The 24,045-nt window shown below is 55.2% G+C and overlaps 3 protein-coding genes across 3 annotated transcripts; 2 read left to right on the top strand and 1 right to left on the bottom strand.

Moving 5' to 3' along the window:
- Positions 1 to 101: 101 nt before the first annotated feature.
- Positions 102 to 16,927, top strand: CTNS (cystinosin, lysosomal cystine transporter). Its single transcript, XM_072940323.1, has 13 exons — positions 102 to 440; positions 1,289 to 1,321; positions 2,879 to 2,958; positions 6,823 to 6,901; positions 7,790 to 7,874; positions 10,757 to 10,860; positions 10,975 to 11,106; positions 11,793 to 11,892; positions 11,983 to 12,102; positions 13,164 to 13,334; positions 15,092 to 15,209; positions 15,478 to 15,592; positions 15,961 to 16,927. Exons 3-13 carry the CDS (start codon positions 2,898 to 2,900, stop codon positions 16,007 to 16,009), a joined length of 1,134 nt encoding a protein of 377 aa, XP_072796424.1. The 5' UTR covers positions 102 to 440; positions 1,289 to 1,321; positions 2,879 to 2,897; the 3' UTR covers positions 16,010 to 16,927.
- A 967-nt stretch (positions 16,928 to 17,894) lies between these two features.
- Positions 17,895 to 22,787, bottom strand: TAX1BP3 (Tax1 binding protein 3). The gene is made up of 4 exons (XM_006213337.4): positions 22,648 to 22,787; positions 19,649 to 19,768; positions 19,171 to 19,248; positions 17,895 to 18,886 (listed from the first exon to the last, which is right to left on the bottom strand). The coding sequence occupies exons 1-4, from the start codon at positions 22,684 to 22,686 to the stop codon at positions 18,749 to 18,751; spliced, it is 375 nt and encodes a 124-aa protein (XP_006213399.1). The 5' UTR covers positions 22,687 to 22,787; the 3' UTR covers positions 17,895 to 18,748.
- On the top strand, positions 22,767 to 23,849 carry EMC6 (ER membrane protein complex subunit 6). Its single transcript, XM_006213335.4, has 2 exons — positions 22,767 to 23,065; positions 23,264 to 23,849. Exon 2 carries the CDS (start codon positions 23,312 to 23,314, stop codon positions 23,642 to 23,644), a length of 333 nt encoding a protein of 110 aa, XP_006213397.1. The 5' UTR covers positions 22,767 to 23,065; positions 23,264 to 23,311; the 3' UTR covers positions 23,645 to 23,849.
- Positions 23,850 to 24,045: the final 196 nt, after the last annotated feature.

Genomic DNA, 24,045 nt, shown 5'->3' with positions numbered 1-24,045 from the left:
CGGGCCCCGGCTATAGGCGGAGCGGCGGCGGAAGGCGGGACTAGAGGCCCCAAAACTCAGGACCGGGTTTGCGACTTCAACCAAGGCTTCCTCCTTGCTCATCCAAATACCTCGGGGTTCCCGGACGGGCTCTGGGGGATGAGAGAGTCTCTGTGTCCCTAATAGTGATTTATTACTCCCACAAACCCAAGCCCCTATCCCTGCCAAGTTGCCTGCGCCTCTCCGCTTCGCCCCAACCCCTAATTGTCCCGCTGAGACTCGTGAAAACTACAACTCCCAGGGTGCATCGCGCCAGATCTGTACTCCGTGAATCAGGTGGCTCGTGTCAGGTGACTTCTGACCCGCCCCACAGTAAGTCAAGCCGGCCCGGGGAAGCGGGCACAGTCTGAGGAGACTCCTGCGTCCCTTGTGGTGCGTCCCCTGAGCCTGGAGGATCTCAGGTGAGAGCCGGCGCGGCCCCAACAGTCTCCCCACTTCATTTCCCAGGCGGACCCCTGAGGCCCGGAGGCAAGTCAGTTGGGCAGCCTGCCGCGCATCCAGCCCCTCTCAGCCGCGCCAGTCCCGGCCTCGCGGCACCGGACAGCCCCCGGGTTGAAGGGCTCGGGTAATAGTGAGCGGAGGCAGGAGACACCGGGCTGCCGAGGTGGTGTGGGGGGTTCTACTCCAGTGCAGGTTAGCGCCCCTTTCCCGCCTTCTTATTTGCCACCTGAACCTGGGTCGTGGAGTTTGCAGAATGCTTTGCAGAGGGGAGACTCCCGAGAGGACCACTTACGGGACGCCTTTTGGGATACTGAGCGGCAGGCTGGGCTGCGGGAGAGTGGGCAGGATGAGACCTGGCACCGCCCTTCAGGGCTTTTAGGCCGGAGTAAGGAAGCCTGAACCTGGGCCCTGACTTTTTCAACGATATTGAGAATAACAACCTAGGCTTCGTGAGAGCTTGCTAGGTGCCCTAGGTAACAGATGTATTTACTTTACATCATTGTTTCTCGGCCTTTTTTCCTTACCAACCCCCATCCCTTGAAATTTTAATACTGCTGGTAAACTCTGTTCATGTGCTGTGGCCCTTTGGAGGGCCAGAAATCCTGCTTAACATTTCATCTCATTTAAGTCCTATGACTTAGTTCTCGCTGTCCCTGTTTTCACATTAGGAAGATGAAGTTTGAGGAGGTCAAGTAGCACCCCAAAGTCACACAACTGATAAATGGGGAGCCCAGCTTCAAACCCGTGCTGTCAGTCTCCAGGGCACGCATTCTTTGCCCTGGAAGTATTTGTATCACTTCTCCAACAGGAGATCCAGGGAGTTCCAGATTCCAGAAACCTGGTGAGTGGAGCTGCCACAGGAGACTCCTGACTCCAAGTTGAAGCAGGTGACATCTGAGTGAGGCCTGGAAGATAGAACTTACGCAGCATACTAGACAGAACCCATTGTAGTGAAATTCTCCATTTCTACCTTGTAGCATTCACAAGACACTAGTTTTTGTGTATAATTATTAACTTGATCTCTTTCTAACATTTTAATTGACCATGTATCTTTCAAGTTCTTTCCATCTGTCCTGATGTCTCATCCAAGGTGTGTCAGCCTTTGGGGCCAGGGGACTTTTGCCGTCCAAGTGTTTGTGTTCCTCCATCCACATTCCACTCCTACGGGATGAGAGAGGAGCTGGTTGGGCCTGATTCCGCATCTGAGTTCCCAAGGAAAACCCAGACTCTGCCCTAGGGGACAGACTGAATCCTGAGCTTGAGGACATCAGCAAGTGTGAAGAGCAGAGAGTGGCAGGAATGAGGGGGAGGTCATTCCACAGCAGAGCAATTCCCCCGCAGATCAGGGTACAGAAAGTAGAGGGGCAGAGACCCCGTGGATACGGCGCCCTGGGCAAGGGCCCCAGAGGAGACCATAGAGGGGACAGATCAGTGCCCGCAGGTGAGAAGGCTCCTGAGATAAGACTTAATGATCAGGTAGAGCTGCAGGGAGCAGAGACCCCTGGAGAAGACAGGGGCAGCAGAGGTCAGGCACGCTGGGTCAGGGAGCTTTTTTGAGTGAGGGGAGAATCAGGAGGGCCCTCAGGGCCTTTGGGGGACACTGAAACCCGAGTGGAAGCAGGGATGTTTCCACCCAGACCTCTCCTAGCTCTCTCACAGTTTGCAAGAATCCTCAGAAGCCATCAGAGGTGGCAGAGCCTGAGCACTGTACTCTGAGGCAGCATGTGGAAACCGAGTTATAGACGTTGAGCTGATCTGCCCATCTTGACCTGAGGTTCACCTGCCGTGCGCGGGGGTTATGGGTATGCAGCAGCCCATCTCCCTCACTTAACCGATGAGCTGCTCCAGGGCTGATCTGGGGCTTCCCCTCCCTGGGTCCCATTGTAAGTGATCCCTGCCCGTCCTGGAGTGATGACCCTTGCCCAGTGAAAAAAATCTTAAGGATCATTAGCCCATAGACACTTATCCCAGGATGGGAAATGAAATTCATTTCCTTAAGATTTATAGATTCACAAAGTCAAATATCTGACTGCCATTTTAATACCTTTTGAAAAAAAGAACCCCCAGGCAATAAGGCTGCATTCTTTCTTTCTGTTAACTAGGTTGCATGAAGCAGTTGAAGAGGGAAAAGTTCAGTGTTTGTCCACTTCCCCAGGGTGGGACCTTACACAATCCGCTAGCTTCTCTGAGCCCATCTCCCCACACACCAAAAAAAGATAAGTCTTCCTCGGGGTCCCCTTCTCCCAGCTGGTGATGCAAAGCCCTGAGGTCACAAGTGTGAAGTGAAAGTCCTTTATGAACTGTCTGTGCCATGGTTCCAAGTGGCATATTGTCCACTTGTTGCTAAGCTGATCCAACTTTAACCTGAACTTCTCTTGCTGTTTGTTTTTCTTCCTAGTTCTTTGAAATCAAGGAACATGATAAGGAGGTGGCTGGTTATTTTTATCCTTTTGCCCCTGAAGCTCATAGAGAAATGTGGTAAGTTTAGAAATGCATTATCAAATGTGTAAAGAGGGGAAATGGAGTAAGGAGCTGACCTGTTTGCAGCCAAAGGTTTAGGGCCATCCAAATCACATGTATCTACCTGCCCCCAGGCTAGGTGGCCACCCAGGGAGTGAAGCAGACCGAGGTCTGGAGTCCAGGAGTTTTATAAGAAGCCAGATGGTTCCATAGATAATTGGCCTTCTGCCCCAGGGTCCCTATTACCTTTTCTGCATCACCAATGCCAAACAGTAAAGCTCCAAAAATCTGGGATAGTATCTGTAGAGAAGAGCTGATGTCCCCACCCTGTGGACCTCACAGAGGGAGTTATGAGATGCTGCAGAAGCAGGTGAGGTGGCCAGCTCATTGCACCTGGTTCTGCCAGGCACAGACACCTGAGGAGCCTGCCTGGCATCCCCTGGTAAGATCAGAAAGCCCTTCCCTTAGAGAGGGACTGAGGACCAGTGGCAGGACCACGCATCCTTGTGAGGCTTGACCTTCAGAAGGGGGCCCTTAAAGGCCTATGTCAGTCCATCAATTCTCCACTGCCCAACATTGCTGAAATTCCTTCCATGAAAAGCTGTGTAGAGCCTTCAAGATGCCAGGCCCGCTATTTTGATCATCACCTTGGCTGTTGTCAAAAATCAATACATCTTAAAGCCCCTGACTCAGGTTTCCAAATGAACCTTGTGCAAACAGTACAAGCCCTTGCAGAAGCTTCCTAAGAGGCATGCACAGTGGCTGCACCACTCCTGCTTTCTGGCCTCGTGAATCTCTGAGAAAACAGTGGTCATCTGATCAGCTCTTCCAGGTTTGTTAAACAATCAGTCATGTTACTTTGCAGACACACCTTGTGAATAAGCAATTTCTTAGAAAGAAAAGGTTTCTTCCAAGAAAGAGAGAACATGGTGGAGCCCGGTGTTCCTCAGTATGGATGCCAGGGCCCCATTCCAGACCTGCTGGATCATATTCTCTGGGACTAAGGCCCAAAAGTGTGCACACATGCCTTGGCGCACCTTAAATAAAAGCTTCATTCATACTGTTAATGTATTTCCCTCAGAAAGAACAGTAGATCCAGCTGGCACCACCTCAGTCATACAGAGGGCCAGCTTAGGCCCAGAGAGTTTAGAAGTCTTTCCCAGAGTCACACAGCTGGAAAGTAACAAAGATGGGACCCGAATAGGACCCCTGCTCCTTTTTATCACTTTGCCTTTTCCCCTGAATGTCATAAAGAATAGTAGGAGCCACCATAAGACCAAGGAACTGGAATTGGGTCTCTGACCTCATTCTGCCCTGCCTGTCTTGTCTTTGCTTTGGGGAGTGGTCATCCAGGACCAGTAAGGAGTTCTTTCACCTTCAAAGTTTTTGCTTCTGACTTCTTTGGGTGGAATCTTGAGATGCTGCCACCTAGTGGCAAGGACCTGAGCTCTGGACCCGGGTGACCTGGCTTTGAATCCTGCCTCTCCCATCTCTGAGCTGTATAGACAAGACACTCCCTCTTGGAATTCTCCGTTTTCTTCTGTCTGAAATAGGAGTCGCGTTGGCCACCTCTCACTGCTGTAGTCATCAGATAATGGGAGTTGACAGTGTAGCAGAGTGGCTGGCGTAGGGTGGGGAGCACAGTGCGGGAGGTGCCAATAAGGATTAGTTTTTTAAAAGCAGGCTCTCTCCTCTCTTTAAAAGCAGAAACTTAGGGAACCATCAAGACTCATTTGGCTATTTGGATGCAGTGTCCAGAGACTCATGCCCCAGGGGAAACATTAAAATGTGCTTTCCCAGGATATGATGTTGGCTGCCTAACTGCCTTCCATCCTGGGTGAAAAAAATGTCCTGCAGGGTTTACATGATGATGAGAATAGTCAGCAGCAATTATTTCATGCTCAGACCGTGTGCAAATTGTGTCACAAGCATCACAAGGCTTTATCTTCACAGCGCCCCTGGGAGGGAGGTGCTGCTGAGCTCCCCATTCACAGGTGAGGAAACGGAGGCTCAGAAAGGTTAAGTACCTTACCCGCGGTCACACAGCCAGGAAGTGACCAAGCCAGGGTGGGACTCTGTGACCCAGAGCCCAGTCTCTCAGCTGCGGAGGGCTGCCATCTTCGGCCGGCTAAGTGAGGGGGAGGGAGCACTCCAGGATCTGGTTCTCTGAGAGCTCACTGCCTCTTTTACAATGCAGAGTCTGTGGAAGAGCCAGGGCCACGCGGATCTCCCCTCACCCTGACCACAGGCCCAGCAGAGCCCCAGGAACCCAGAGGTGTCGGGGGCTGCCTGGCATCACTTTCAGTATCCCTGTCCTGGTCTTGCTTATCTAATGTCCTCAGCTCTAGGGAGAATGTAACAGTGAGGACCTTTAAGTCCTCCTACCCCCAGCCCCAGCAGCCCAGAACAGAGCTTCAGAGCTTCAGGCTGGTATCAGAAGGGTGAGTGTGAACAAGGAGGGGCAGAGCTGCCTCCAGGCCCTGAGGCTACATCTAAGGGCGGACTATCCACCATCTGCTCTGCTCTGAGCAGCTTGGCCTCCGCAAGGGCCAGGGTGGGAACTAGAGACGGTGGACTGTGGGAGTCACCTTGGAGACTTGCAGACACGGGACAGAGCCTGCGTCTGCATCCACGCACAGGGCCAGCATGGAGAAAGCAGCGCAGGTCTGGTTGGAGAGGTCCCAGGTCCTGAGGACAAGTTCCAGGTTGGCTGATTCCCTTGGAGGAGATGAGGGTACTCTCTCCGGAGGTGTCTAAGCAGGAAAAACTCCCAGGGAGTATTGAGAAGGGAACTCAGGCAGTGGAGGTTGAATTAGGGAACTTCTAAGTTTCTTCCAACCTGAGCATCTCAAATTTCAGTTCTTCATCTTCTGTCTTTGAGGAGTCTGGGGAGAGGGAGACCTGGGCCCTGCCTGTAGCCCCTACCCCTGCAAGGACCATCTTCATCAAATCCAACACCTGCTTTTCCCCTGTGGGCCCCCTTCCCACCCAGTCTAGATTCATGATCACGGTTTAAGCTGCTCATCACCCTGAAGGCCCTCAGATAAGGGAGGTGAGGTAGGTGGGTGCCTGGGGCATTGAGCACACCTGGGACTGGGGGCGGGGGTGGGGCTGCCCTGAGAACACAGGAGGAGATCAGAGAGAAGCTGTCTCATTCCTGTTCTGTGGCCAGGTTGCCCTGGAGTGTTTGGACTCCTAAAACCTGCTTCCTCCTTCACCCCAGAGGCCTGCCTATCTCCCTTCTCCTGAGTTAGCACCTTAATGCCAAGAGGAAATCCCCAAGAGTGAGTTGAATTGTTCACCAGTCTCCCCCAAGTTCCCAGAAGAGTCAGCCTCCTGAATGGGTCCAGCGACCGGGTTGAGCTGGGTCAGTACAGGAGCCCAAAGGGTGTTGTCTAGAAGCGGGTTAGCTGGGCCGCAGGTGTCTCTGTGAGATTCCAGGAAGGGGCTGGACTAGTTCTGCAGGGCTGTTTTAGATCCACGAACAGAGGAAACCCTTGCGCTTTATGTCTGAAGAGGTGGTTCAAGCCCACGTTTTCCGGTCCAGATCGGGGCTTGAATGCCTTTGTGACCAATTTTGGGAGCTCTGTGATTTCTGTTTCCGGATGACTCCCGCAGCCCCTCAGAGCCTGTCAGGGAGGAGGAAGGTACAGCATTTCCCGTTCAGGCCCGTGTCTCCCTCAGCAGGAGGGCAAAGAGCTTAATGAGGGCATTTCCACTCCCATCACTTAGCCTCTCAGAACCTCTGTATCTTCACCTAGGATATAGGGGTTGTCATGAATCAGAGCTCACAAGTTCAAGTGTCAGTGTCATCCCAGTGTCTCCTCGTGGGCCTGAGTCCAATGACCTAATGATTCATGTCATTGATTTGGGTCATTTCAGAGTCGACTGTCAGCTTCACTGTTCCTCCCACCGTGAAGCTGGAAAATGGAAGCTCAGCCAGCATCAGCATCTCCCTTCCGTAAGTCCCCAGGCCCAGCTCTGTCCTCCCCGCTCACTCACCCCACAGCTGGGTCAGGGCTCTCAGCCTGTCCATATTTCAAGTGTGATGCTCTTGCCTCTTTACTCTAAAATAAGCCAGGGAAAGAAAGGCACCAGCCCTGGGCCACAGACAAAGGTCCCAAGGTCTCTCTCCCCTCAGTCACTGAATCCTTGTTTCTGGTGGGAAGAGGAAGACACATGAGCCTTTTCCCCAGCTGCCTTACTCTTGCCTCCCAGCCATGAGGATTCCCCTGTTTTTCTCTCTTTACCCTTCTCCCTTTTCCTCACCTCTCCTGGGAATTCTGATCTCAAACCAGAGCTTTGGGACCAAGGCTCCCCAAGAGACCTGCATTCCATTCCCAGCTCCTGTCCCCTCTGTGTATTGACACCTTGTAAATCCAACACATTACCCCCTCAGCACAACTCTCCTCTCTGCAGAATCCTTGAGCGGCTTTCTACCACCTTCTAAATTAACTCCAGGCCTCTAAGCCCAGACTGGAGGCCCCCAGGGGCTGCTCTCACTCGGACACATCTCACTGCTTTCAGGGGACACGCTGCTCCCTGCTACCTGACCCCTCTCGGAAGCCTTTCCCACCAGAGCAGATGCCATGGTCCCATTGGCTTCTGGACACTTCGTTTGGCATTCACAGGCAGTTTCCCACTTTTTCATGTTCTCACTCAACTGTGATGGGACAGAAGACTCCTAAAGAATAGGGACCTCAGCTGTCAACACCCCCGGGCCAAGCACATAGCACTTCCTCACTGTAATTGCTTGAGAAATGACAGGCCCACTGTGAGATCCAGAGGGCTGGTTGAGATCTCACGGAGTCCAGCTTCCCAGCAGTAATCAGACTCTTGTCCTCCACAGGCGTCCTTTAAATGCCACCTTGGTGATCACTTTTGAAATCACATTTCGTTCAAAAAACGTTACTATCCTTCAGCTCCCTGATGAAGTAAGTAATGAATCTTCACTGATGGGCAGAGAACTACTGGATAACAAAACACATTTTAACTAAGTGCTTGTAGAAACAGGCCACCGTGTTTTTATACTGTGGGCAGCTCCTGTCACATTGTTCTAGAAATGTCTGATTTTTGGCTTTGGTAGTCTCTTTGAGGATGGACGTTTTACACCATGTAGATGGAATTGGGAAGGTGATGGTTCTGAGAATGTAGAAGACACTCTTGAAATGGTTTTCTAAGACCTTGCTACTCCAAGAGCATTCACGGACCAGCAACATTGTCCCTGCCTAACAACCTTTTAGAAATGTCCCCTCCCAGGACTGCCGATTAAAGATCTGCATATAAGCAGGACCCCCAGATGATTTGGGTCCACAGTATAAGTTTGGAAAGCACTGTTTTGAGGTTCCATTGGCTGAGTGTTATTTCCAAAAACCAGTGCCAGAGGCCGTCTGGTATCATAGTGATAACTATTTGTAGCCTTTATGCATTTATCTGTTTATACATACCCTGCTTCCACCTTACCAAGGATTTGAGCCAGTTCCCAATCAACTAGATAAAAAAAAAAATCAGTAGGGGGAAGCAACAATGTAGAGAGTAAAAAATAAATAATTTTTTTAAAAAGCAGACAAGATAAAAACGGATGAAATTGATAACCATGAGGCTCAGCAGGAGGTGTGGTTGTAGAAATGGGCTTCACCTCAGCTCTGAGACCCCAGCAAGCAAACAGCACTGACCCGTGATCAGATAAAGAGTGTCTGCCTGAAAGGACCTGCGTGAGAGGGGAGTCTCATCTCAGCCCGTGGTGAACAGCACACCTCATTAGACAGGCCCATTTCCCACAGCTTCCCCGTCCTGCCCTGGAGTGTGAGGCCTGCTGCAGGGTAAGAAAAGCCCTTGGTTCTAATAGCAGCTTGTGGCGCTCAGCCCTCCGAGGTCTGGTTTGATCCACAGATCAGATTTAGACTCTGAGGCATGGATGCTGATCACTTAGTGTAAGCGCCAAACATTTAAGTGAAAGTATCATCTTTTAAAAATAAGTGAAAGTCAAGCATAACCTTAAGGGGGGAAAAAAGCCTGGACTGTATGATTCTTTGTGCATAAAGTACAAACACAGAAAAAGCGAACCTATGGTGTTAATCAGAGGAGTGGCTTCCCTTAGGGATCAGCTGTGACTAGAAGGGAACAGAACACAGCCTCTGGGGTCAGGAAATGTTCCATTTCTTGACCTGGGTGCTGAGTGCACTTTTCTACACATATATTATAGGTTTTGTTTTTGTTTGTTTGTTTTACTGGAATGGTGGCAGGTCCATCTGTAGAATGACCTGTATGGGCACCAACTCACTTTTCCAGGCTCGTGCCTCCCTGGCCTCCCCCGCAACCTAGCTCTGACCACTCCTGTCTGCTCCCCGTGCCTTTGAAAACCACCGGTTAGAGCCTGGGGCCCAGGCAGTTTAGGAGCCTGACCTGCAAGCCCTGGGCAGGGTACTTCCCCTGACACATCTCAGTTTCCTCTTGTGGACAGAAGGTTAATATTACCTCCTTGACAAGACCACGAGGACAAAAAGCAGTAGCAAGTATAAAACGTGTAGGATTGGACCTGGCATGTAGAAAGAAAGCAGTCAGTAAGATGAGAGCGATGAATTTTGCTATAGACCTAAAACTGCTCAAAAAAAATATGGTTTATTCATTAAAAGAAAAAAAAATGTAGGGACAGTTGATTTCATTCTGCCTTGCATCAGTCCATTTCCAATTGGCCGATCTTCCTCCTGCCTAGCTCTGGAAGGGACTTGGTGGCCACTTAGAGATATGCAAGCAACATGGCCAGGAAAATCTGCTAAAAATAAGAGTAAATGAGGATGGGGGAAAAAAAGAGCCAAGAGTAGTTCACATCGTGAAGATGTAGCTCACAAGACATTGGCCTCAGATTGGATCCCAGGCTTTGCTGCAGCCACATACACCATCTTGTTTGTCCTGCCAAAGCCCCCTGATTTCTGGGGATAAAAGCAAAAAGACAGTGTTCCGGGGTCACTGAGGAAGCCACTACAATCCAGTGAGCCGCATCCTCACGGTGCCCATAATACAGGTGGAAGGTGGGGCCCAGAGCATCGTCCAGGGAACAGAGAGGTGGGGGGAGGGGACAGTGTGGTTCGGGAGGGTATCACCCTGCTCCCTCCCACACTTGGGGAATTTGAGAGCACCAGGAGGCATGATTGGGAGATCAGATGTTGCAGGCTGGCCTCCAAATACTGCTTCTTGGAGCAGAATTTTCAGTGAATATTGGGCAGAAATGAGGGTGAAGATGTTCTCCCTGCTGGTGTCTGGGGGGTGCACCTCTTCTGTGTTGTCACTTGGCAGCCAGGCTGGGCGTGGGGCAGACATCCTTCTGTGGATCTGGAGGAACCGTCCATAGTAGCGGAAGTGGAAGTGGTAGCAGTCATCGTAGGGTCTGAGTGATGGTAAATACTTCACAGCTTGCTGTGTGTCAGGCTCAGTGCCATAAGCTTTACGGATGTCATGTTCAGAGCAACCCTGTAAGGTAGACACTTGTGTTATCCCCTTTCGCAGATCAGAGCTCAAATAATTTGCCCAAGATCACATGACTAGTGAGAGGAAGACAGTTCTCCCACCTTCCTGAAGAGACAAGCCGGGGGGAGGGTCTGCGGGCAGGGCTGGTCTGCTCAGAAAGCCGGACCCAGGTCTAAGGGGGGTTCCAGTTGGCTGATCGGTCCAACATTTCTCCCTTCTGTTTGGAAGCTCCTAGAAGGCAGAGTCTGTGCCATCTGTCCCTCCATTCCTTAGTGCATAGCCTGGAGCTGGACACTAAGTGAGGTCCGAATAACTACGTGGTGCTGAATCTAATTCGTCTTCCTAACAGGTGGTAGTGCCTCCCGGAGTGACAAATGCCTCTTTTCGCGTGACGTCTCAGAATGTTGGACAAGTTACCGTCTATCTGCATGGAAATCATTCCAACCAGACCAGGTAGGCTGGTCTTAGCCCATGTGGGCCTTCAGTGAGAAGGGAGCCCGTGCTGGTACATGGGGGCTCCTTTGTAAGCCCAGCCTCAGCTCATCCGGGTCCCCACATCCTCTCTAGCCCCAGGATCCGCTTCGCCGTGATCCACAGCAACGTTGTAAGCATCATCAACCAGGTGATTGGCTGGATCTACTTTGTGGCCTGGTCCATCTCCTTCTATCCTCAGGTGATCACGAACTGGAGGCGGAAAAGGTAACCTACAGAGCTGCACGTGCAGGTTAGCTTGTGGCCGGTCAGACGGGCATTCCAGCCAGGCTGTAGGCAGCATGGGTTCCAACGTGTCCCTGGGCTCTTCTCTCTTCCTGCCTTTTCTAGAAAATGGTCCAGTGTGAGAGGTCTAAGAGCCTGCGTAGGACTTGCAATGCTAGGCATTTGGTCTCTTGCCTGATTCAGCCCTCCCTGTGGAGGGCTTCTCAGTGAAGTGGAGAAGGGGCCAGGTGAGGGGTCCACTCGAATCTGCAGTGCTCCTGCTTCACCCAGCCCTGCAGGAATTAGTGTCAAGTTGTGCCCTAGTGCAGGAGTGGGACGAAGTCAGCCCACTTCAGTTTTAGAGACAGAGGGTCCAGGCTTACATCTCCTTGCAGCAGGGACACCAGCTCCCTGCTGGGAGCCAGGGAGAAAGGCCCTTCCTCTCTGCAGGAGGCCTCCAGACTTCCCTCTGGGGCCAGGACCCGAGGCAGGAGAAGTCTCTGGAGGGAGGGAAGGAAGGGGTTCCCTGAAGGGCGGGATTGGATGTGTCGGGGGTGGCATGGAGAGGGATGTGAAGACCATGCGGGAGCCTGGCCCTCCTTCTTGTGTCTTGGGAGCTCTGTCCCCTCCAGTCCCCAGTGGCCCCCGGTCTCACCCCTTGCCCTACTGTGTCTCTCCATCCCCCCCAGTGTCATTGGTCTGAGCTTCGACTTCGTGGCCCTGAACTTGATGGGCTTCGTAGCCTACAGCGTGTTCAACATCGGCCTCCTCTGGGTGCCCTCCATCAAGGTACCACGCTTCCCGCCCCCGCAGCCCAGCCCAAGCTCTCCAGTGGCCTGGCTGCCCCTCACCCCCTACCTTCTCCCCGCCCCCAAACAGGAGCAGTTTCTCCTCAAATACCCCAACGGCGTGAACCCTGTGGAGAGCAATGACGTCTTCTTCAGCCTGCACGCCGTCGCCCTCACGCTGGTTGTCACAGTGCAGTGCTTCCTGTACGAGGTGAGCCGTGAGCCTTGCACCTGCCCTCTGCGGGCTGCTCAGGCCAGCACCCACATCGCCTGCCTGCTGAAGATGCAGAAACTCCCAGAAGGGAAATGTGTCTGTTCCTCACACCTGCTCCCCGGGGTCTGGATAATAGGCCAGTCCCCATGCTGGGCACAGGGAACACCGAAGCCCTCAGGCCCCCCAGGTCTGGGGGTGAGGGACACAGAGGGAGCAGTGACGACCCAGCAGGCTGTGAGCTGAGCAGGCAGGGAGAGCGCAGGCAGCTCGTGGAGGCCCTGACCCAGCCGGGGAGGAGGGGAAAGGAGGACATCGAGGAAGTGGCACTGAGTTGCGGTCCATGGGACTGTGGGATGAGCAAAGTTCCCATGGTGATGGGGAAAGGGGAGGTGCACCCCAGCTAGGGGACAGAGCTGTGAAGGCCGGGGAGCAGCGAGAGGAACCATGAGCAGATGGATGTGGCCTGGGTGCCAGTGCAGGGAGCAGGAAAGGTCCTGGGGGTCTGGAGGGCCAAGCCGAGGAGCCTGGGCTCTCCGCCGTGTTGCTGGAGGGCCGTCTGCTGTCCCAGCAGGAGGGTTGGCGTTGGCTGGTTCTCTTTTCAGGGCATCTCCGATGCTGCTGTTTTCTTTCTCTTCCCCAGGGGGCGCACCTCTTCCCTTGGGGAGTTCCCTTCCCACACCAAGGCCTGCCAGGGGCTGCATGGCCCCCACCTTCACAAACCTATGTTTTCTTACCCTTTGCTGAGAAGCTTAGGTGAGGGAGGCCTGCTTTGGGGAAAGGCAGGGGTGGAAGACAGATTCCAGGGACCGTCAGGCTCCCCTGGGTGGTGGAAGAAGCCTGGGCTGGGATGAGGTGCCAGGCCTCCAGCATGAGGGCGGCCACGTCCCCAACACCCTTCACCCCTGGTGGGCCCTGCAAGGGACCCAGTTCCACAACGTGGGAACAAGAAGCAAACAGGCTCTGCCAAGTCCAAGAAGGACGGGACTAGAGACCCTGATGGTGACGGTGTGTTTGGTGCTGGGCTTTCTGCGCCCCACCCCTCCCTGTCTCATCCTCAGCGAGGGAGCCAGCGCGTGTCCTGGCCTGCCATCGGTTTCCTCATGCTCTCCTGGCTCTTCACGTTCATCGCCCTGATCATGGCCGCAGTCGGGGCCACCACGTGGCTGCAGTTTCTCTTCTGCTTCTCCTACATCAAGCTGGCGGTGACGCTGGTCAAGTATTTTCCGCAGGTACCTCCAGGGCCCGCCTGACTTATCCCGTGGCCATTAGTACGAGAGGGGTGAGACGGACACCGCGTGCCCTGCTCCCATGGGGCAGCCTCTGGTCAGGGCGACGAGACGGGGTGGAAAGCTGCAGGGAGGAGGCCAGCGAGCCCAGCAGAGCGGGGCCTGAAGCCCCCCGTGACCACTGCATGCTCTTCTCTGGGACCGGGACTCCCACAGGAAGTCAGTGGGAACTTTTCTGAGCTCACATTCAGCACTGAGAGTCAAGGTCATGTGCTCAGTCTCTCTCTTTCCTCCTTTCTAATGACTTCAGTTCTCTCCCTACCTTACCACCACCACCCATTCCCACCAGCTGACATCCCTGACAAGCCACAGGGGGATCCTGGGGAAGATGAGATGGGAGCGGGGAGACCATCGCCATCCACGGTTCTCCTCTTGGGCCCTCAGGGCCTCGAGTACTCAGACAGTCCTGGTCCTATGCGGGTCAAACACAGCTTCCCCCAGAGCCAGAATGGCCCAGCACAGGGCCGGGAATGTAGGAACTGCAAGCTACAGACTCTTCCCATGAATCTAGTGCCCCATTCCCAGGGGATAAGCCCCCTCTTCAGCTTCCCCAGCACTGGGAATCTTGTGCTCTTTGAGCTTAGGAAGGAAAGCGTCTTGGCCAGAGTCAGGGCTGCTGTCCCAGAAGGCATGGAAACAGCCAGACCCTTAGGGATGAGCAGGACTCAGTTCCGTGGACCAGAGAGGAGGGGGCACCCCAGGCCAGGGTGGACTGCACAAAGTCCTGGGCAGAGAGGCGTGGGAGGCAGCCAGGAGACATTGCCGGCCAAGCGGTGCTGGAGCTCAAAAGGCGAGGCCAGGTCCTGGGGACTTTGCAAGGAGGCCTAGGAACAGGGGAAGGTCCTGGGGGAGGTGGGGCTTCAGTCCCTGAGTGTGGGAAGGCTCAGGCCTGGGAAACCTGCAAGGCAGTAGCCCCAGGTAGAGATGTTTGGAAGCACCCAGGACTGAGGAGGTAGCAGCAAGTATAGAAGAGGGTGGGAGAGGACGAAGAAGGGGACTTGACAGGCGGCTGACTGGGAGAAGACCACTACAGAGGCCAAGCCATCCCTCCAGGTGCTGGGAAGGGAGGTCACACCAGTCAGAGGAGCCCAGAGGAAGGACGTGGAGCACTGGCAGCAGGAAGAGGGGCAGCGTCCATGTGGGTGAGACCTGGGAAGCCCAAGGTGGAGGCCCCAGAGCCCAGCCAGGGCTGAGGAGGGAGTTAAGTCCACTCAAGATGCGGAAACCGAGGCTGGGAGAACTCAAGGAAACATAGCTCTGAGAGTGGAGCTGGGATTCCAAACCAGGCATTCAGACTCCCAGCCCATGTCCCAGGCACAACATGAAGCCCAGGCAGAGTTTGGGGGAAATCTCCACTTGAAGATGAAAAGAAAAATCAGAGTTGCTAGAAAGCCAGGGTAGGGAGGGATGAAGAAGACAGAGCAGCATCTCCCAGTCCCTCCGCTGGATTGGGAGGTGCAGGGATGGGAGGAGGGGGGCTCTGTTTGCTGTGCACGCAGACGAGTCCCCCCAGGACCCGCCCAGGCTGTTCCCGGAGCCCAGGCTTGTCGGAGCCCAAAGGTCATTGTGTTTCTTGGAGCTGAGGTCCAAGCACACGAGTGGGAGGAATGAGAGCCGCTCTTGTTTGGAGCCGTGGTCATGAGGTGCAGGAGGCCACCACCCAGCCCCCTCACCGCCCTCTGTCTGTTTGTCTGGCCCAGGCCTACATGAACTTTCGGTACAAAAGCACTGAGGGCTGGAGCATTGGCAACGTGCTTCTGGACTTCACCGGGGGCAGCTTCAGCCTCCTCCAGATGTTCCTCCAGTCCTACAACAATGGTGAGTCAGCCAGCAGGCTGCTGCCCACACCTGGCAGGCTGGAGGCACAGGGCGGGGGCCAGGCTTCCTGAAAGCTACATCCCCACCCTGCTCCAGGAATCCAGGCCAATCCCAGACCCCAGGGTGAGACTCACCTAGGGGCTTTTGCAGCTGGAGAGTTTGTGGTTTCCTGGGCACATGAGCACCCCCACCCCACCGCAGCCCCACATGCTCCAGCTGCTGCCAACCTAAAACTAAAACCAATTCTGTCCCCTCTGGCCATTAACAGACCAATGGACGCTGATCTTTGGAGACCCAACCAAATTTGGACTCGGCATCTTCTCCATCTTTTTCGATATTGTGTTCTTCATCCAGCACTACTGCTTGTACAGAAAGAAACCAGGGTATGACCAGCTGAACTAGCTCCCAGGGACCCAGCATAAGCAGCCTGGGCCCTGTGCCCTGGCAGGGAAGGCTCCACCAGCAAGGCTGGAGAAGCAGTCTGGAGGGCAAGGCTGGCTCCAGGTGCCGGAAGTGGAGAAGCACCCTCTTCCTCAGGGCCAAACGCCTTAAACCAGCCTGCCTTCATTCAGGACTCTCCCGGGCCAGGGAGGAACCTCCCTCTGGGACAGGCACTGGCTGGGCTTTGAGATTAAAAGCCAAACCACTGGCGGCCCCTCCCTGCCTCCCCAGGGGTCAGCCCCTCCTGGGCCTTACCGGCCAGGCACCTGGCCCTCCTGCATCTTGATGCTGCATCTCTATTTTCTTTAAGGCTTCAGGCAGCACACACAGGTCCTGGCAGCCGTCCCAGGCAGGACTGAACATTGAGCTTGGAGCAGACAGCCTTGCCCCAAGCAACCGGTGTTTCTGGGAGCAGCTTGAAGGACTGACCTTGCAGCTGGGAGAGCCAGGTGTGCTCTGCTGCCACTGCTGAGTTCAGAGACCAAGCAGCCAGGTGCTGTGGCCGATAGACCCAGAGGTGCTGGTGCTGGTGGCGGAGGGGCTAGGACCTTGGGGTAGAACTTGGGGGCCCTTCTCTGAGCACTCACCACCCTGACACTCACTCATGCTATGTAACTCCACTTTCACGAGTGCAATCACAGGTGGCCCAGGCCAGGGTCTGGTAAAGAAACAGTATTTCCAAGCCTTAAGGTGCCCACCAGATTGGTTTGGAACCGGTCTCGCATCCAACACCCTCTGGATCTCCATCACACTAACGACCCCTTTTGGATTTTTCAGAGGGACGCTTTTGAAGTAAGTGGCTTACAGCCTTACTGCTTTCTGCCTACCTCCAGTTTCCCAGCGTCAGGCCCCACGTCAGCCCCTCTAACTGCTCCTTACCCTGGGTCTGCTCGGAGTGCAGGGGACAGACGCACACATGCACGCACACACACCAGTCTGTGCCTTAGAGGCCTGTTAGACCTGCCGGGTGGTGAGAGTAGCTCTCCTGAAGGGGAGGGCAGGCCCCCTTCCCTCACTTTCCCCAGACCCCTACCTGAGACTCACCAATTTGTGGCTGTTCCGAAGCTTCAGATAAGGACTTAAGACCACCTCACATAATCTTCATGGACCCAGTCTGATCCCAAAGCCCTTCCCTTCCCACCAATCAGGTGTCCATCCTGTGGCAGGAGGGGAGGGTCCCAGGACGTGCCTTGTACGTGCCTTGAGTTTGTCAATCCACTCTCAAGATTTGTTTACCAAGAGAATAACAAGAGGCTTATGTCCTTAATTAAACCTGATTCCTTTCCTCTCTGCACACTGAGCGTTTGCCAGATGCAGGAGGCAAGCGTGTTGGCTTCAGAACCAAGTCCCTGGGGCTCAGGGAGACGGCCTCACTCACTCCATGTAAGAAAACGTGTGGGGTTGCCAAGTTCGCTGCTTGCTCCCAAGGTGGCCGTGTGCCGACCCGGCACTTCATCAGGAGAGCCCTGTTGGGTGGCACAAGACACCTACCTGCTTAGGGCCAGGTAGGTCCCACAGGTACCATGTCTGCATTACCAAAGGCACAGCACTCAGGCTGCAGTTGTGAGCACAGGTTGGATGAGGCCTTTAAGGGCATGTGGTGGAGGAGGGTCTTCCAGATTCTTCCTCTGTCCAGGTATCAATTAGGATCTCCTTTCCCTAAAGCAGAGACTGCAGCCTGACCAAACCTACACACCTGTTTTATTTGGGCCACCCAGTGGGTGACGGTATCACACGTTAGAGATGGGAAGTTACAAGATCTGACTTGGCGGTGCAAGGTGGGTCACGAGCGGCAGCAACACTAATGCAGCCAGCACGGGCCAGGCAGCAGCCCTAGTGCTCCCCAGCTCACCCCCACCTCATCCCCATCTCATCAGATCACAGCCCCTGGAAACATTTGGGGCTACATCCCTGGCTGTGATAAACAGTGCTCTGAAGTCTTAGCAGTGGGTGTTTTCCCATGAACCTCTTGGTGTTTGTGAGGCCCCTCCCTAGTGGGAGCTGAGGTTAGATTACACAGGTGCAGTTGGGGGCTCCCCAGCCCAGTTCTGGTGAAGGGACTCAGACATTCTCACCTGGGCGGCCCTGCCAAGCAGCATCAGCAGGCCTAGGAATAGTCGGGCTTTATCCTGGATTGGCGGTGAGGGGAGGGGGCGGTGAGGGGCAGGTCAGCCAGCCTTCAAACTAAAGGCCTCACAGTCTACCCCCAAGTAGCCCTGCCCCGTGTCTCAGCAAAGACCCCTGGAGAATTCCAGCTCTGTTTATTGGGCACAAGATGTAGGGCAGCTTCCTACTGCCCCATTTCCATAGGAACCAAAGTACAACTGGTTCCCTTGCTAAGAGTAGTTCCCAGATGTGAATTAGTTAAGCTACATTCAAAAGTTGAACTGGCATCTCTAAACAGTCAGATAAAAATGTTTTGTATCAAAGTTGTGATTAAAAAAATACAAAAGTTAAACCCACAGGCATAGAAGAAAATGGCAATCCTGAGAACTGCTCTGAAATGTCAGCCTCGAGCCTCGTGTAAATCCTGTAAGCAGGTGAACCCTGGGGAGGCCAGCGCCCCTCAGGGTGGGAGGTGGGGAGGGGGTGCGATGGGGTGAACTGTGAGCCTGCCTGGCTTCCATCCAGGCAAACCTTCGTAGTACTTCCGGCAGTGAGTCAAGTTCCCGCGGGGGAACGTGGGGAAAAGCATGCGGCCCAGCCCCTGCGGAGCCGAGATGTGGGGCAGGGTCTGGAGTTCCTGCATTTCCCAGTTACGTGGTGCTCACAGGAAGTGGGGTCCCCTGCTTGCCTGGGCACTGCTGTGGCCAGGCAGCAGGGTCTGGGGCCGAGCCTGTGGTCACTACGGACTGACTCCAACTTGGCTTCAGGCCCTTATTTCCAATCCTCACTGTCCAAGGGAGAGAGCTGGTCCCAGAGCCTCAGGCCAGTGGTGGGAGAGGGGAAGGCCAGCCAGGTCAGGCCTCTGGGACCAGCTCTTGCCCTTCGGAGCAGGGGCCCAGCCACCAGCAGAAGCCAGGATGAGGGGCAGACAGCGTGGAAGTGGTGTCACTGTACAGAGGCGGGCGGGCACGAGCCAGGGGCCGGGGCAGCTGCTAGGACAGCATGGACTGCTGCACCGCCTTCTGCAGCGACTGCCGTGTCACCAGCAGGCGTACCACCTCCTCCGAGCGCTTGGTGAGCCGCTTCCGGGCCTGGTCGTGTGTGACCATGGTCATGTCCCAGCCGTTCACCTGGCCCAGGGAGAGAACACAGCCCACCTCAGCTCGCCGCCCTCAGGGCTCTGGAAGCAAAACGAGCTTTGGGGGGCCTGGGTCACCCAAGCTGATGTCCCCAGGCTGGGGGGACACCAAGCACCACCTCATATACACAGAGGAGAGAGCCAGCTTCCTCCAGGGGAAAGGCCAGCATGGGCTCCAGAATGGCTTTGGTGAGTCTCCCAGTGCCACCCCCCACCCCTGAGTGCTTCAGACCCTCTGGCCCAAGCCTTGTTTTCCTCCTCTGCGACATCTGTTACCTGCATGATCTTGTCTCCAATCTGCAGCCCAGCAATTTCTGCAGGGCCTCCTTCAGATACCCGCGTGACGTAAATGCCCTGGAGAGAGACAGTCCAGTCAAGCGCGGGATCAGTGGACTGGCCCTTATCCACAGAGCAAAGCCCAGCAGGGCATACTCCTAGCTGTCCGTCTGTCCCGCTCCCAGCACAGGCTGTGCTGAGACAGAAAAGGGGGAGGTGGGGCGGCCGCACAGATGCTCCAGTGCCTGTTGCTGGCCTCCTGGGCTCTGAACAGGCTTTCCTAGCACTGGGAGGGAAGGGAGGGCTGGGAAGCCCACTCCCCACCTCTGCTTATTCCCACCGGATCATTTCTTGGACCTTCTGAGAGGGGACTGAGAGAGATGAGGTCTGCTCCTTCCGCAAAGGCTCAGGAAGCAGGGACCCACCATTTTAGGCCTCTGTGCCCCACAGAGGTCCCCAGACCCTAGACCCACCTCACCTTGTCCGTCTTATCTTCTGAGAAGGGATTCTGGGAGGGATCCTGGTCAATTCCACCTCCAATGCTGAAGCCCAGGATTAAGTTCTCACCTTGACGCAGCTTGTGAATTTCAACTCTTTGCTGGTAAAGATAAAAAAACGAGTTGGGGGTGGGTGGGTGTGGAAAGCAAATGTGGTCTGTGTCCCCAGTAACAGCCTCAGGTGGCTGAGTCTGCTCAGAGCTCAGCCCTGGGGGTGGGGCCCTGGGCTTTCTGCAGGAATCCAGCTGGTCACCAGCCTGGGAGGCTGGGAGGTTGAGACTCAGAACTCAGCCACATCAACTTACCCACACATCCCTCTGTCCCAGCCTCTCCCAGCTTCTGCACCAGCTTCAGGCACCAGCCTTGTCAACATATGCTAAGCCCCTCCTGGACCAAGAGCCAGGGTGCTGTGGCTACTCTGAATGGGGCCTGTGTCCCAGGGGAGGGACCACATAGGGCGGGTGTGTGGTCCCTCCTGAAAAAAAAAGTAGGCATCCTGCAGAGGCAGTTCAGACTGCTGAGCCAGCCCTGTCAAGGGCAAGACAGGGAAAGCGGAGGATCAAACTTGCATAGAAAGGAGGAAGGGGTCTCCTGGTCAAGGGAACAGGAGCAGAGGCTTGAAGGTGCTGTGGCTACATGTCCGTGAGACCCAAGTGTACACGCAGGACAGGAACTGGGAGGTGAGATGAGGCTGAGGCCAGATCAGGAAGGCTGGAGCATGCAGGCCCAGGAGACTGGCCCTGAGGGAGGGGTGTCTCCCTAAGCCCCAGGCCTGTGCTGTGCAGAAGGTGGGGAGGGGCCAAGGGCTCTCCCACCATACTCCGGGGCTCTGGTCCCCATCTGTGCCAGGCTCCTTTCAAAGCCCTCAGCAGGCACCCTCCAGTCACCAGATGCTGGAAGCCAGACCAGATCGTCCCACCCTAAAAGTTGAGCGTTTTAACAGGAAGAAGAAAACAAAGCAAAAGGTGACTTGATCTGGACCTGAGGGACTTCATGAAGGACCATTTGCACCAGGCCTTGGGCCAACCAGGAGTTTGGCAATCTGACTTTGATTCTGGAGCTCTCAGGAGTGGGGGAGTAGGGCTGGTCACCGTCAGGTCTGACGCTAGAATGACCATTCAGGCATTCGGTAGATGTCTCACAAAGGGGAGATGTGGAGGCCAGGGGACATGCGCTCCTTGGAAAGTGACATCGGCAGATTCAGGGACTGCTCGTGGAGAAGACAAGGGGGGCACCCAGCCAGCCACCTGGCCCGGCTGAACACAACCATCCCCCAGATGGGGACCCTGGAGAAGGAGCATGTTGGGCTAGAGCACCAGGAGCCATCCAGGCAGGTGTCCATAAGGCAGATGGGCTGGCCCATGGAACAGAGGAGAGGCCAAAATGGTTTCAACATTCTCAAAATGTTAACTCCATGGACGAGGGAAGGGATTAAGGAGGAGCCTCTTCCACCCTATCCCGAATCCAAGACCGAGGAGAGACCAGACCGCACCCACCATGTTCAGATACCTTCCTAGTGTGGGAAGAATTGGGAGGTCGTGGTCCTAAAGCTTTGAACGAGGCCCGGGGACCAGCCATGACATGAACAAAGAGGGTGACATGAGAGGCCAACTGGACCTAGGTCCTCCTGCCCAAAAGTATTATCTCCTCCAGGCTTGCTCCACCTCCTCCAACACACACCTTTGACCCAGCCTCAAGGTCAAAAGGGAGTGCAGGGCTGGGAGACAAGGCCTTGACACTGATTTGCTCGGTGAGGCCAGGCAGGTTACTGCCCCTCTCTGGTTCCTCACCGGTGCACATTTTTTTTCCAGCTAAGGAGCAAAACTTCTGTGGCTGCTAGAGAGCTGGAAAAGCCAGGCTGGTGCAGCCAGGGTGAAGCTGAGGATAGCTGTCAGCAGGTCCAGCAATGTTCCCACCTCGCCCAGGCCTGAACTGGTGCTCCAAGCTCACTCTCACATGTCAGCTTTATCAGTGGCTCCATGGTCACACGACCTGACCGCAAGAGAGCCCCAGCACACCCATCTGAGATATTGCAGACAGGGCCCCAGGACTGGAACTTTCACCGAGATTTCCTTGCCCAGCAGGCATTTCTTCCCTGAGATCTAGGTCCCTCCTGAGGGTTTTTTACATGACTGGGCAAGACCAGACTTCTCTCTAGGACTCAGTTGCCCCACCTCAGCCACAGAGTGGGCCTCTAGGCCCCATCCAGCTGTGGCATTGGCATCTGGGTCTAATGTTTCCGCTTCCCTTTACCTATTCTCATAGCACTTGGCACCCAAGACGAGGTAAGGGAGGCGCCAGAGGCCTGAGCTGACTCCAAGGGGTCTCCTAAGGCTCCAAGTGCCAGGCGGGGGGCATGGACTTTGTCCCAAGCGCTGGGGATCCAAGGAAAGTTCGGAGCGGGATCAAGCCTGTTGTATGAGCCTTCACTCTGGACCGGGCGGCGGTAGGTCGAGAAGGCAAGGCTGGACGGGAGAGGTGAGGGGCTGCTACGCAGGCCCCGGCCATCTCCACCCACTAAGTCTCCCCCTGGGCGGCGGCGCCTGCTGGAGCGGAGGAAGCACTTCCTCATTCCAGAGGCTGCGACTCACAGACGTCGGGGCCGGCGCCCGCCCCCCGCTGCTGCCCAGCTGGGGACATAGGCCCGGGAATGGGGCGCTTTCTCATATTCCACAGCCGAGGTCTTTCTCCTAAGCTCTCCCAGCTCCAGCCGGCTCTAAGAAGTCCAACGAGGCGGCGGTGGCGCGCGCAGGGTCTGGGCTCGATCTAGGTTTTCAAGAAACTCTTGAGTCCCAGCCATCCCTTGCATGGCTTGGGAAGACCGCAGCCCCACTCCAGCAGAGCGGGAACCCGAGCTCTAGCTGCAGGTTTGCAGGAGCTCCGGTTTCGACGCTTTGTCAACCTGTTTGGGGTGTCACTTTACCTATCTGCAAAGTGGGGGCAAGTCAAGATGCGGGGAAGCCCGCGCGAGCTCACTCACCACCACGGCGGTGACCGGTTGGCCCGGGATGTAGGACATCTCGACCCCAATCTGGTAATCTGGTACCGCTCAGTGAAGCCCGCAGCGAAAATCCCAGCGGCCGCGCCCTCTCTGGTTAACAAAGCCAGCCCAGTCCATCCCGCCCCCTTATAAATAGTTTACGAACCTCTAGCCAATCCCCGACCGGAGCGCTGTCTGGGTTTCGGAAGTCCCAGTGCGTGCGTAGAAAAGCGGGGAGGGGGAATGGAGCGTGCTCCCTGCACCCGCTGCGCATGCGCTGGAGGGCGGGCGCGAGGTCCCAGCGCTTGCGCAGCCTGCGCCCTCCCAGCAGCCTCCAGCTCAAGATGGCGCCGTGGGAATCCCTGCCACTGGCTGTGTGAGGAAACGCAGAGTGACCGCGTCCGCCGCCGGGTTCCAGGTAACTGGGCTAGCCTGGGCGGGAAGTGCAGACCTGCCATCGCCTCCACGGCCGGCCCGAGCCCTCAACCTTCTCCGCGTCTTTCGAAGGTCCGAGACCCAGGAGGGGTGCGAGGTCTCGGCCACCCCAGGGGGAGGGGCGGCGTGAACCCAACTCGCCGCGCTCCGAGCGCCCCTTGTAACTTGGTTCTCTCCGCAGCCCCGCGTTGCTCCGTGAGGAAGCAGAGGGTGAGCCCCGGCGGATGCGATGGCCACCGTGGTGGCCAAGCGGGAAGGGCCGCCGTTCATCAGCGAGGCCGCTGTGCGGGGCAACGCCGCCGTCCTCGATTACTGCCGGACCTCGGTGTCGGCGCTGTCGGGGGCCACGGCCGGGATCCTCGGCCTCACCGGGCTTTACGGCTTCATCTTCTACCTGCTCGCCTCCATCCTGCTCTCCCTGCTCTTAATTCTCAAGGCGGGAAGAAGGTGGAACAAATATTTTAAGTCGCGAAGACCCCTCTTTACAGGAGGTCTCATCGGAGGCCTCTTCACCTACGTCCTCTTCTGGACATTCCTTTACGGCATGGTGCACGTCTACTGAAACGGGGGCAGGGATGCCATTTGTTTTTAAAAAAAAAATACAAAACAGATTGAGAGAGGACTGTTGCCAGAAATTAACACCGTGTAGACTTAACCTAGTTTTTAAATTGTTGGTTCGCTGCTTGTTGTGTAACGTTATAAATAATTTATATCTTAAGACGAGGAGCCTGTAATGTTCTTCAGATTAAATGAAGCGTGAGACCCTTTGTGGAGTTTTTTTCCTACGGTAACGCATACCCCCTGGCTGCCGGGGGTGCAAAATCACCATGTTTTCAGTCTGGAAGAGCTAGGACTGGACCTTAGCTTTCGGTAATTTCTTTGCATTTACACATAGACCATCCTCCGTGGGTACTCTAGGGCCTAAATAAGGAGAGAACTTGTGGTTAACATCCTGAGAACGAC

This window comes from Vicugna pacos, chromosome 16, assembly GCF_048564905.1.
Source record: "Vicugna pacos chromosome 16, VicPac4, whole genome shotgun sequence".
NCBI classification, from domain to species: domain Eukaryota; kingdom Metazoa; phylum Chordata; class Mammalia; order Artiodactyla; family Camelidae; genus Vicugna; species Vicugna pacos.
The sequence above is the reverse complement of the archived record's forward strand: the minus strand, read 5'-3'. Positions and strand labels throughout refer to the sequence as shown.

Bases quoted from the DNA above. Each gene is read 5' to 3' on its own strand.
- CTNS (XM_072940323.1), top strand. From the start codon at position 2,898: ATGATAAGGAGGTGGCTGGTTATTTTTATCCTTTTGCCCCTGAAGCTC. The intron at 6,902-7,789 runs GTAAGTCCCCAG...TGTCCTCCACAG, and splicing joins AGCATCAGCATCTCCCTTCC to GCGTCCTTTAAATGCCACCT. The intron at 7,875-10,756 runs GTAAGTAATGAA...TCTTCCTAACAG, and splicing joins TCCTTCAGCTCCCTGATGAA to GTGGTAGTGCCTCCCGGAGT.
- TAX1BP3 (XM_006213337.4), bottom strand. From the start codon at position 22,686: ATGTCCTACATCCCGGGCCAACCGGTCACCGCCGTGGTG. The intron at 19,249-19,648 runs GTGAGGTGGGTC...GTCTCTCTCCAG, and splicing joins CAGAAGATAAGACGGACAAG to GGCATTTACGTCACGCGGGT. The intron at 18,887-19,170 runs GTAACAGATGTC...TCCCTGGGCCAG, and splicing joins TTGGAGACAAGATCATGCAG to GTGAACGGCTGGGACATGAC.
- EMC6 (XM_006213335.4), top strand. From the start codon at position 23,312: ATGGCCACCGTGGTGGCCAAGCGGGAAGGGCCGCCGTTCATCAGCGAG.